The sequence below is a fragment of the Schistocerca gregaria genome, chromosome 8, assembly GCF_023897955.1.
Source record: "Schistocerca gregaria isolate iqSchGreg1 chromosome 8, iqSchGreg1.2, whole genome shotgun sequence".
Taxonomy (NCBI): domain Eukaryota; kingdom Metazoa; phylum Arthropoda; class Insecta; order Orthoptera; family Acrididae; genus Schistocerca; species Schistocerca gregaria.
In genome coordinates this window covers 409,645,345-409,657,487 of record NC_064927.1, presented here as the reverse complement: position 1 = coordinate 409,657,487, position 12,143 = coordinate 409,645,345, and the positions used below count along the sequence as shown (strand labels likewise).

Genomic DNA, 12,143 nt, shown 5'->3' with positions numbered 1-12,143 from the left:
CCCACAGAGTTCTTGCACTCCTACATGCAGGCCCCTGGGGCATATCACACATGAAACAAGTGGCATGCTCATACACATACTGGTCAGCCACCAACAAGGATATCGAGACCATGGTCCAGTCTTGCGCTGTATGTGCTCAACAACGATCTGCAACCCCCAGGAGATTTTGTCCTGAACCCTGTTGAGACCTTGGGAGCATCTCCACATAAACTTTGTTGGTGCTTTCTTGTGTCAGATGTACATAATTATGGTACACACATACTCCAAATTTCTGTATATCTGCTCATGGGTTTCACGACAATGCCCTCACTTGATCTTGGCCACCTAGGCCACCACAACTGCAGGAAAGAATACACATGGCTGCTGGATTTATGAGGTCTCCACTGACGAACTGAGAACCACCTCTGGCGATGCCACCCGAGACAGCTGTGTCCCAGCAAACAATTGCATTACCCTCTGGTCCACACAATCTGTGCCCTCTGGCCTCATCCGACACAGGCACCTCCTCTCTTCCTCCATTAGTGCCAGGCCCCTGCTGATTTGTTGGGCACAGATTAAGCTCGAGCACTCCCGACTTCCTCTGCTCTAGCACCAGCAACAGCATACTTGCCTTGCACGAGTGGCACGGACTTGGCGGTGGCTGCTCCATGCAGCTGGAAGTCGCCAAGGTGGAGATGCATTACCTTCAAGATTCAACTTCAGTGGTGGTGCCCCGAAACCTGGCATAGCCAGCGAAAGCTGGGCCAATTCTGCCCCTTTGTGTGACATCTCTGGGAGGAGGGAGGGAGGGGGTTGGGGGGAGGGAGTCCTGCAATAACAGACCCTGACAGACCTGCAGCCCTCACCATTGGCAGCACCCGATCTACAAGCTGTCTCTGCATGTGGACTTTCAGAAGAGGCCACACCCAAAAGCGCATGTTGTGTCACCTGGTGGGACCCTGTGAGTACTGACCAGCTATAACTGTACGCCAACCGTGCGGAGAAAGTATTCTCTTGTGAGCATTCTTGGTGAAACTTTCACTTCACTGGCCACTATCTGTTAATGATGTTTGTTTTGGTTCCGCGCTATGCATGGACTTTAACATTAGTTGGCTAATTTCTGTTTTTGTAACATCACTGACAAATTATGTGTTACCTGTGTGCTATTGTGTCAGCATATTTCACCCAATAAATTGTCTTTTAACGGACGACTTCGACAGTGTCCAAAGCGTTTCTCATCATTAAGTTGAATTTACAGAAATAAACCTCCAAGAATTAGACAGCCACCACCAGTTTTATGAAACTGACTATAACTTCTGCCAACTGCAAAATCTGGTAACTTAGAAATTAACAGTTTTTCAGTCTTCTGCCTGTCCTCAGTGAGACAGATCAGATTTACATTATGAATTGCAGTTGAGCAGAAGACTTCTGATGTGAAAAAATTCTTTCCTATGGACTGAATATTCTGATAATAAATACATACATTTATGAAGATTTTTACTCTGCGAGATTGTTATTACAATTCATAACAGGTAAAAAGTTTTTACATTCATTTTTTGCACAGGATGAATCACAAGAGTTATTTTTATGAACTAAAACACGTAAAAATTCTTTAAATTGGGCTCTGATGTTTGCATGGGTCCAATATTCAACACTAAAGTCTTTCAATGATTTGATACTTGTCAACCAAATCCCATGGGTGTTATTCCTCTAGTTTGCCTGTGGAGAGGCATTAGACACACAAATATGTTTATCCTTTATATTTTCCCCCAAAACAGGAACTGTATAAAAGTGCATTCCACGACTGGTGTGGAGGTTTCTCTTCAAATCACTTACTTAAAATACATTGCAATTTGCATACTCTGGGCATTGCTTCCTAATTTCTGTGTTTACATGTCTATTTTCTTCATTTGCAAAAGAGCTGTGAATTAAATAATGGTTGTAGAGTATTTGTACAGACTGCTGTATTTCTAGAGTCATTAATTTTAAGAAGTTATGTAGATATCTCAGACAAGGGTCTGACTTATTCTTCACTGCACCATTTGTAACAGTAATACAGACTACTAAATCATTTTGTTGCAAGATAATCTTTTGGGATTTTACATCAAGGACATTTTCTGTTACAGCACCAGGTTTGACAATGCTAGTCAATGAAGGTCTTTATTAATAACTTGCAAAATGTCCGTCTGTTGGGAAAAGGATGCAATCCTTTTTTCTTACTGGCTTCTGTTTTATATTCCAATAACCATCCATATTCAAATTGCTGAAACTTTCATAAAGTTCATTGTCTTCTATCCAGGAATAATTATCAATTGTAGATGCAAAATCGAAATTTTTTTCTAACTACTGAGACACGTTTCACAGAATATGAAGTCAATTTAGATTCAGAAATCCTACCTTTGCAATTTATTTTCTCACACACAGACTTTTTAGCACTTTGCTCCTTAATCATGAAACACAATTTATGAAGCTCTGTTTGTAGCTTCAAGTTTTTATTTTGGATATTTATAACAACATTTCTTACGCCATTCAGAATTTGCTGTAAGCTTGATATACACTCATTAAGCTTTGATATTTCACAATTGTAATTATTGGAAACGCACGGTTTAAAAACACAGCTATAACTTTATCCTCAGCAACTTTACTTGCTATAAACTTTCAGTCATCTCACCAAAGATACATTTCTTTTGAGACATGGCACTAAATCAAATAAAGTAACTGTTTAACAGAAGTGAGCAGTAGTAATATTGTGTTAAGTAGATAACCACACACTGTGCAGAAGGCCTTTGAATTCTTACATGATTTCTCAATACCTCCTTTTTCTGCGAGAGGATAATGGATAAGGTGATGCTACATATCCCAGTATAACTTACTTTTTAATCTATATTTTTTCATCAGTAGTCACTTTATTTAATTTACACGACATTCGAGAGGTAATGTGATGGGGGACAAAACCACCACACGCATTTTCATGAAGTTGTAGTGAATTTCATATGTTGACTATTTGCCATGTGTAATTAAATTTTCAAGAATAAGGGACAGGCTTGGAAAGCCCAAGACAATCCTTGATAAAAAATGATGTGAATGACATTATTCACAATAAGTAATATAGTAAGTCACAGTATGCCAGATACAAGGGTAATGGATGATTACTTGTTGGGTGTGCTCTCGACATCACAGAATGTTATTTGTCATACAGACATGGAAAACATAAATCAAAACTTCACGCATATACACGTGGTTCTTTTTCCATTATATTTATTCTCCAATGTCATATAAATTAATAATATGACCAGTGATGAGAAAAAATAGATTAAAAAGTAAGTTATAGTGGGGTTTGAACAGTCGCCTCACATGTTTGTCTTACAAAAGCTCGAACGCTAATCACTTGACCACCATGAACTCTACGCACAGATACAGAAACGACATGATAAATGTGTAAAACTTCTCTTGCGATTTTCTCATAACTGGAAGGTTAGTGCACCCTACTTGCACACTGAATTGTTTTAATGGCCTACTAAATGTGTAAAAAGTCTGAAGTTAATCTGGGATCCCAACGTCATGGCCTCCCCTTGTTAGTTACCACAATGTATAGCTTTTAAGCTGGTTGTCCTTTGGAATACTTCTCATTATCCACGACAATATGCTCTTGAATTAATTTTTGGCAGAGTGTTGTGTACCAGAAAGGTTCAGTGTGAGCTCTTAGTTGAATTTTTATAATAGATAATGCACTGATCAATTTGAAGTTTCCTGCATCATTGTAGCCAATACAAAACTTTATTAATTCCAATCAGAATTCCAAAGGAACACTATTTCCATCATATTTGGTCTACCTTTTCTAGAATACAAAAGATGGTTTCTTTCCCCACCCTTGTCATTACACTTTCTGAAAGTAGCTCATGCTCCTTGAGAATTCTCCTAACCACTCAGTCTAACTTCCCATCACCTGATCAACCTCTAAATAGTAACTACTTGTATTTGTATTTGTATCTAGCTTCTTTGCTGTGCTTCCCCACTCTGAGGATTAAACTATATACAACTTATCTAGAAATTCTCTTATATCCCCTTACTATCTAAAGAATTGTGAGAAGATTTTTTTTCTTAGGAGATTTTTCCTTTGACATTTGTTACAATGGCATGGAGAACTGAATTTGAGTAACTATAATTACAGAAAATTGGGGACAAAAAATTGTGTGCTACTTATCTACGTAGCACTGAATCATTGCCCTATATAAAGTTTTACCTAAAGCAACACCAGCACAAGCTGGAAGTAAACACTGAGATCATAAATTATCTCTATCACTTCCGAAACACACTACACAGATTTTTAATGCACAGTATGAAATTACATATCTTGATACACGTACCTGGTTTAGGACCCCCATTGATGTGCTTCTCATAATATTTGAATTACTGGAAGACGCCTGTTTACTGCTGTGTCGTGGAAGAGTCCTCGTTCCTGACACAGGTTTATTAGCTTTACCTGAAACTGTAGATGCAAAACTTAGGATTATCACTTTATATAGTGTGTTGCAGCAAACAATTAAACAATGATTTGTGTTTTCAGTATATATGCAATATGTATATTATGTAAAACCATGAAATATTTAAATATTTTACCTCAAAATTGGGCCTTTAGTTCATCAAGTCATTCTAAATATAATTATAGTGTGCTAAACTGTTTTCCTAAGAAGTTTTTCTTACTAATACAAATCCCTGAGTGCCTTGGAAAAGTTAAATACTTCCTACCACAGTACACAAACTAACTTAGCCACTCATAAAGCGAATGAATCTTATTGGCTGCCAGCAGTTAATAGAGGGGAATGTACTGAGCAGCTGAAAATTGAGCTGCCTTCCTATATGACGAGAGCTATAACCATCAAACCTGGTTTACGGCACATGATTCCAGTTTCAGGTCACCTGTATTACAGCTTGAAGGGGCAAAAACTTTAATTTCCTATATTTCATACAATTATTGATGGGACCTAAAAATTTAAAATGCTCTCATACTCTACTCATTAAGAGGTGTAATCTTAGGCTTAAGGTTTAACATAATAAGACAAGTATCACAATTCAAAAGTCTCTGGAGCAAAATAATTCACCAATATCAGACTGTATTTATACAGTATTTGAGAATGAGAGCACTAATGAACTGCAACAAATCTTGCACACAATTTCAAACCATTTTTAAATTTTTCTACCTTTTGTGTTTAGCATTACATATTTAACACATTAACTCATTTTTAAAGGAATCACAAGTCTGATGTTAATTCATAAATGGAGAATTCATACATTTTTTACAGAATTAGGTGTCTATGGCAGTTTTAATAGCTCTTTAACAGTATTTGACCATTTCACAGATTCCAACAACTCCTTTTTCCTTTCAACATATACACTGATGTTCAAAACTTAAGGAGGACAGTGACTTTCACGTGATGTATCACTGCCAAGTAACACAGCTTAATAAAACTTGGACCACACATAGAAAGAACTGGTACAGTTTAATACAGAAGGCAACAAACAAATAATAATTATCCTGAAGTTACTGTGAATCATAATAGGCCCTAGACATTACAAATGGCAGGACACGATTCTTAATTGGGTGTGTGATCACAACGGACGACAATGTATGCTCTACAACATGCTCCATACTGGCCACAATACTGGTAAGGACATCTTGTGGTGAGGCGATCTATTCCTCCATAACCGTTGTTGATAACTGCTGGATGGTCTTTGGTGCATGTGAATGTGCTGCAATGTGTCTCCTCAATGCATGCCACATATGCTCCATGCGATTTAAGTCACGGGAACAAGTGGGCCAATCCATTCACTGAAATCTCCTCCATCTGTGCAGTTTAATGTGGTTGCACTTTGTCATCCATAAAAATGAAATCAGGGCTGCATTCACCATTGAAAAGCTGCCTATGGAGAAGGATCACACTGCTACAATAGCATTGATGGGTAAGTATTCCACGTTCAAAGATTTGGAGGCCAGAATGCCCACACAGCATTATACCTCTCTTATCATAACACCTGCACCACAGAAATGATCATGTTTGACAGTGTTCGTGAGAGCATTGCGTACCCTTATATAGCATGAGGTGGGGGGAAAAGTAGTGTGCCCAGGAACATTGTCAAACATGATCATTTTGGCGGGCCACGTGTTATGGCATGGGAGGTATAATGTTGCAAAGGCGTACTGACCTCAATGTTCCAATATGGTTCACTCACCAGTCAACATTATAGTAACACTGTATTCCTCCTGTTTACATCATTTCAGGAGTGCGTTTGGCCCCGATTTCATTTTTATGGATGACAATGTGCGACCACTTCCAACTACACATGTGGAGCAGCTCTTTGAATGAGTGGATGGACTTGCTAGCCCATTTCCCTGGCTTTAATCCCACTGAGAACATGTGGGTTATGTCTAGTGACAGACTGCAGCACATCCACATGCTCCAGTGACCAGTTGTTCTCAACCACGAAGGTGGAGGAATGGAATGCCCTAGCACAAGAGCTCCATACCAACCTTGTGGTGAGCATGGAAGCATGCTGCAAAGTATGCATTACTACCTGTAGTGACCAAACACCCTATTAAGAATCATTTTCTGTCTTCTGTGACATCTAGGGGACCATCATAAATCACAGTGACTTTAGCATACTTACTGTCTTTGAATAAAGTGTCATTTCTGTTCGTCTCCAAGTGCATTTGTTTCAGTTACCTTCTGTCTATATTGAACCAGTCCTTTCTATGCATGGTCCAAGTTTCATTGAGCTATGTTACTTGGCAGTGAGACATCATGTGAAAATTACTTTTGTGCTTAAGTTTTGCACATCAATGTATTTTGACTCTTTACAGATCTATGAAGATTTTTATTCAAAAAGGGGTTTCCAGAACAAAAGAGTGAATGAATGAAAAAGCAAATACCTCAATGAAATAGCTTTTCAAACTACTTTTCATAAAATACATTTTTATGATTTGTTATGTAACTGTGCACCATGTATTTTTCAGCTGAATGGTACCTTTACTCACTTACTGTTTATTCGCTGCCGTCCTGGAATTTCCGTTACTGTAATATTTTTTACATATATTTTCACACATAAGGTTCTAAACAAATTATCCGTGCATAGATGGTTTGTTGTAACTGCAAATCTCCATAAGGCGGAAAAAAAATGGAGTGTTCATCAGAGAGAGAGAGAGAGAGAGAGAGAGAGAGAGAGTGTGTGTGTGTGTGTGTGTGTGTGTGTGTGTGTGTGTGTAATGATTTTCCACCACAGACTAATATCCGTAAGGCTTTTTTGCAGTTCTTACTCCTGGCTGTTTTGTTTGTTCTCACACTTGTATGTACACACTTTAACTCATCATAGACAGAAAATTTTTTCTCTAGACTTCACAACTCTGACAACTCCACAAAGAACGCCTATGACAATGACAATGTGCAGTTATTAGATCAAAGCTTCATTTTCTGATGACTGTCATACTATCAGTATTTGTCAATGTTGCTGCTCCTGTTGTTTGCATAGAAATTGTGAACTACTCTGCGTTATTAGCATCTAAAATAGACAAAGAGTTTGAATTTTCATTTTCAAGTACTTTTTAAGTACAGATTGTGTGAACAATTATGACAATGTAAAAAGGATAGCGTTATTAACATATTAAACGCTGAAATTGCTTTAACATTAAAAGCCAGTAAATCACATAAGAGACTTGCCATATTCTTTCTTGGAACTGTGTTATATAAACTGCTTATAAAACAACATTAGTTATACACTAATAATAAAACTACAGTAGTTATACATTAATTATGAAACCACAGTACTTTGTAAAGAAAATGTTTATATTCTATGTTCTTGAAACAGTCTGTTAAAATAGAATCTATCTTTGACTGCAACATAAGGTGTACAGATCAAAAGTTAATGCTGGACCAGGACTCTAGCCTGGATCCTGGCTTTTTGTGGCTGTGCTCTTCCTGACTAGTTTGTCCCATTATACCTAACAACTTCTAGTCTGCTGGTACCTGTTCCATACATTACAAACAGCCTGAGAGCTATCCTGCAGTCCTTGTTGGTCTACCATTCATGGGAAATAGGAGAATGGCTCATTCCTAGCCCAAGCACTTGCCTACATTATAAATTTTCACTATACAGCCCAGAGTACATTGTAATGAAACACAGTTTCTCCCAGGACTACAAGACCAGCAAGACAGAGGGAAGGACACCATGGAGGCTAGAAAGTAGGGATACACTGACAGATTAAAGTTTAGAGAAAAACTTCTAGTAATGCTAGATGTGGTAATCCCAGGTTACCAAATTTACTGCACCAGTGCCTTGCTGGTCGTGAACACAACAAGATGTGAGATGCCGGCTCTTCTTGTTATGATTCAACTCACCCATTGGCATCCGACAGTCCGGTCTGGCCATCAGATGGCAGCACAATCAAACAGCAACAGTAACATCGCCTTGAGGTCAGAGCATGCAGCCAACAGAGAGTGTGTCGAACTAACAACCTATCTATTATAATCCCACAGCAGAGATCTCTCTTCCTCATTCTGTTACTGTTCACTCACGTATTCATTTGACTCTGCTCTCAGGACAATTGTTACTTATTTGTACACCAATTTTGTATGAAACTTATAAACTTGTTCTCATTAAGTGATTTGGTTAATCTATACACAACCATTTGTGTGTGTTACTAAGCAAGTGGCAATGAGTTCAGTTCATTATTCACATGTGTTTTTCGCATCCTTTCAGACTGTCCTTCAACATTTACTGCAGCAGCAGCCAATGTGGTTGAAAATGGAGCAGCAGTAACACACCGTCATGATGGACATAGTATTGACAGGCCTGTTAAATAGCCTCAAAGTTTGCTGGACTATCAGCCACCTTTCTCCACCTATGAGAAAGCTGCTGAAGACTGGGAATTGCATGAGAAATGTCTACAGCAACACTTCATGGTCTTCAAGATAATATATATCTGCCGTTAGAGAAAATGTGTTGTTTGCTGGCTGCATATCATCACAAGCATACCCGCACTACTTCCACAAGATTGGTGTTTCATCAGTGCAGGAAGCAACCACTTCAAACCTATAAGACATGAACTGTGGAGTTGAAATGTTTAAGTTTAAAGTTTCATTTCATTACTGCCCAGTTTAAAGAAACTTATGCAGATACTGCAATTTCAGGTGCTGTTATTAGGTCAGCCTCCAATAACGAGGTCTGCCAATGGGCACTGCAGTTTGAAGATCCCCTCCTTAGAAGAGGTACTTAAGATAGCACAAGAATTTGAAGTTTCCTGGCCTGTGGGCCATCAGATTCCTGGGCTAACATGGACCTCTGTCATTCCAGTACCCTTCAGAAGCAGAACTCATAGTGGTATACCATGTTCAGTCACATTCCGTTCCATACAAAAATGGCTATGGTGGACAAACTTCACCAAGCCCCTGCCTTCCTGCCCAGCTTGTTTTATTCAACATGACCAGCCAGCCAGCCCTCAGCATTGGGCTTCTTGCCATCACTGTCGAAAGAAAGGATGTAGTGCAATTACATGTTGGCTCCAGCTGTGACTTTGAATTCTCAAGCTATGCACATTAATGCTGTTACCAATGAATGTGACAATCTTGTAACTGTTTCTACCAAACTGTTCATCAATATGTTTATAATGGTATGCCTCCTCTATTTCAGGTCAATAAGGACGTGAAAGCATCGCTACTTAAGTTTAACACTTACTTGTGCCTCGCTTCTCCTCCACTGTCTGCTAATTAGGGCCATCTTGTCAGTTCCTGTCTGAAAAATTTGTTTGGTTTGCATGCTTTCATGGCATTAGGATTCACTGTCACCAATTCGATACATTCAGTGTCTGACCCCGCACCCTGTCAAGAAGGGGGTGACCTGCACAAGGAATATTTGTCTTTTTTTTTTTTACACCTGGGCTAGGCAATACCACAGATTACAAGCTGCATACCACCTTCAAACCCAAAGTGAGATCTCATTTCTTTCATGCCAGGCCTATGGTATTGGCATTTTGTGACTGAGTAAAATAACAACTAGATTGGCTGACAGCATTAGGTGTCATGCGAACCATATTGTTCAGTCAACTGGCTGCACCATCGTTGATTATTAAGGAAGCAATAGGCAAGTTCAATCTTTGTGGCACTTTCAAGGTGGCAGACAATTAATTCAATCACCACCAAGGAGAACTCATGACAAAAATGGTGGCAAGGACAGTATTTTTCAAAAATGGATTTGTCAGGAGCAGTTTTATAGCTACCGCCTGATGAAGAGTCTTGTCAGGTCCTTGTTGTCAATATGCCATACAGCCTCTACCAGTAGAACAGTTTAGTTTTTGGAGTCACCAGTGCCTCTGGCCCTTTTTCAACATTATTTGGAGCAACTCCTGCTAAGAAACCTTTGTTATATTAACTACCTTGACAACATCATCATCATCATTGATCTGACAACTAAGGTCATCTTTGCAACTTTCAGCTTTTATTTCAGACGTTGCCCGACGGAGGTCTCAAGTGCAATCTGGATCAGTCTTATTATTTACAACCTTCCACTAACCTCCTGCTGAGTACCTGAGGCACATAATTTCTCATCAGGTGGTACAGCCAAGCATTAGTCATATTGTGGCTATTGAGGCACTCTGTCATTATGTTACTGTGAAGGAGCTCCAGGCAGTCATATATTATCACAAGTTCCTGCTGCAGGCAGTTACAGTAGTGTATCCTCTCAATCAATTACTCAAGAAAGGTGCATCATTTGTTTGGACTGCCTGTAAATAAGTGTCCCAGAAACTGAAAGATGGTTGGTGTCCCACCTGTGGGCGCCCACCTGCGATGAAGCCAACATTGTCAGGGTTATTTCCAGCCTCACTATCCGGTGGTGGCTGACAGGGAACTTTTGACTCCACCAAGGGTGCCCATCAATGGTGTCCCAGATGACATGGGCTTCACTCTCCTGTGTGCCAAGTGGCGCACCACATTGCAGGGTGGGACACAGGAGGTACACCATCTCTGTTTCCCCACCAAATGGAGAGTCAGTGGTACTCCCCTATTATCACATCTACCATCATCTTGTCTCACTGGACACGAACACAACAGGATGCAAGGAGTCAGCTCATCTTGTTATGATTCAACTTTTCCTCACAGTGCCTAATGGCATAGGGCAGTCCACCTGCCAGTGGCACTATGAAACAGTGAAAACAACATCGCGTCAAGGTTAGTGAGTGCAGCCAACCATCAGTGTCATACTAGCGACTTATCTACAATAATCTTGGCGCAGATATAGCTCACTTCCTCATTCTGTTATGGTTCATTCCTGTGCTCTCTTGCACCTCTCTCAAGGTGCTGGTTACTTGTTTGGACTTGGCCTAGCTATGCATACTGACTTTATACTGAACTTATGAAATGTGTTCTCATTAGAGTAATCAGGTTACTCTGCATACTTACTTGTGTGTATTACTACACTAGGGTGCTCAGGTGGTAAGAGAAATGGATGCAACAGGAAGGAGCACAAGTTCAAGATCCAGTCTGAACAGCTCATTTTTTAGAGTGATTTATATCCAAATATAAAAACAAGATACTGTTTCTTAATCGTGTTAGCTCAATACAAAAATCATATTTACTGCACATTTTTAAGTATTATTGATATGTTCGTGCGAATATTAAGGTAAAGATTAACAATAGTTTCTTTCCTACTGTCACAAACAGGCATGCACTAATAAAGTAAAGTTAAATTCACAGCTCTGAATCAGCAACACCTACACATGGTGCACGCGCACTACGTGTTGTACAACAAAACAAAACACATGCAGTTTGAAAGCTGTGTTCATGGTGTCAATATTGTCATATGAATAAACACAGGTAGTGAACTTGTAACCATAACATCAATAATGACCACTGCAGAAGAATCTAGATTAGGGGTGAGAGTTATAATGTAGATACAAACTTTATCATGCAGCAGAAAGTGATGTTCAGAGGCTCACTGAAGTAATCATTTACTGCTTGCTACACCGTTAATAAACCAAAGGTAATGATACCTTCAAGGATTCTATTCACATACAAGTGAAAAATATTCACACTGTTCAGCAATGATCACTTGTGAAATCCCAGGTGTCTTCTTTCTTGTTGATGCAATAGAGGTAACATCTCTCTGTCACCGGTCAT

The 12,143-nt window shown here is 39.3% G+C and overlaps 1 protein-coding gene across 4 annotated transcripts in view; it reads right to left on the bottom strand.

Annotated features, from left to right (window-relative positions):
* LOC126285454 (mitogen-activated protein kinase-binding protein 1) overlaps positions 1 to 12,143 on the bottom strand; it is an 855,827-nt gene that overhangs the window by 20,424 nt on the left and 823,260 nt on the right. For all 4 annotated transcript variants that reach the window (XM_049984852.1, XM_049984851.1, XM_049984853.1 and 1 more), the window contains one exon: positions 4,347 to 4,468. In XM_049984852.1, the coding sequence (XP_049840809.1) occupies positions 4,347 to 4,468 (122 nt within the window). The remainder of the gene's footprint in view (positions 1 to 4,346; positions 4,469 to 12,143) is intronic.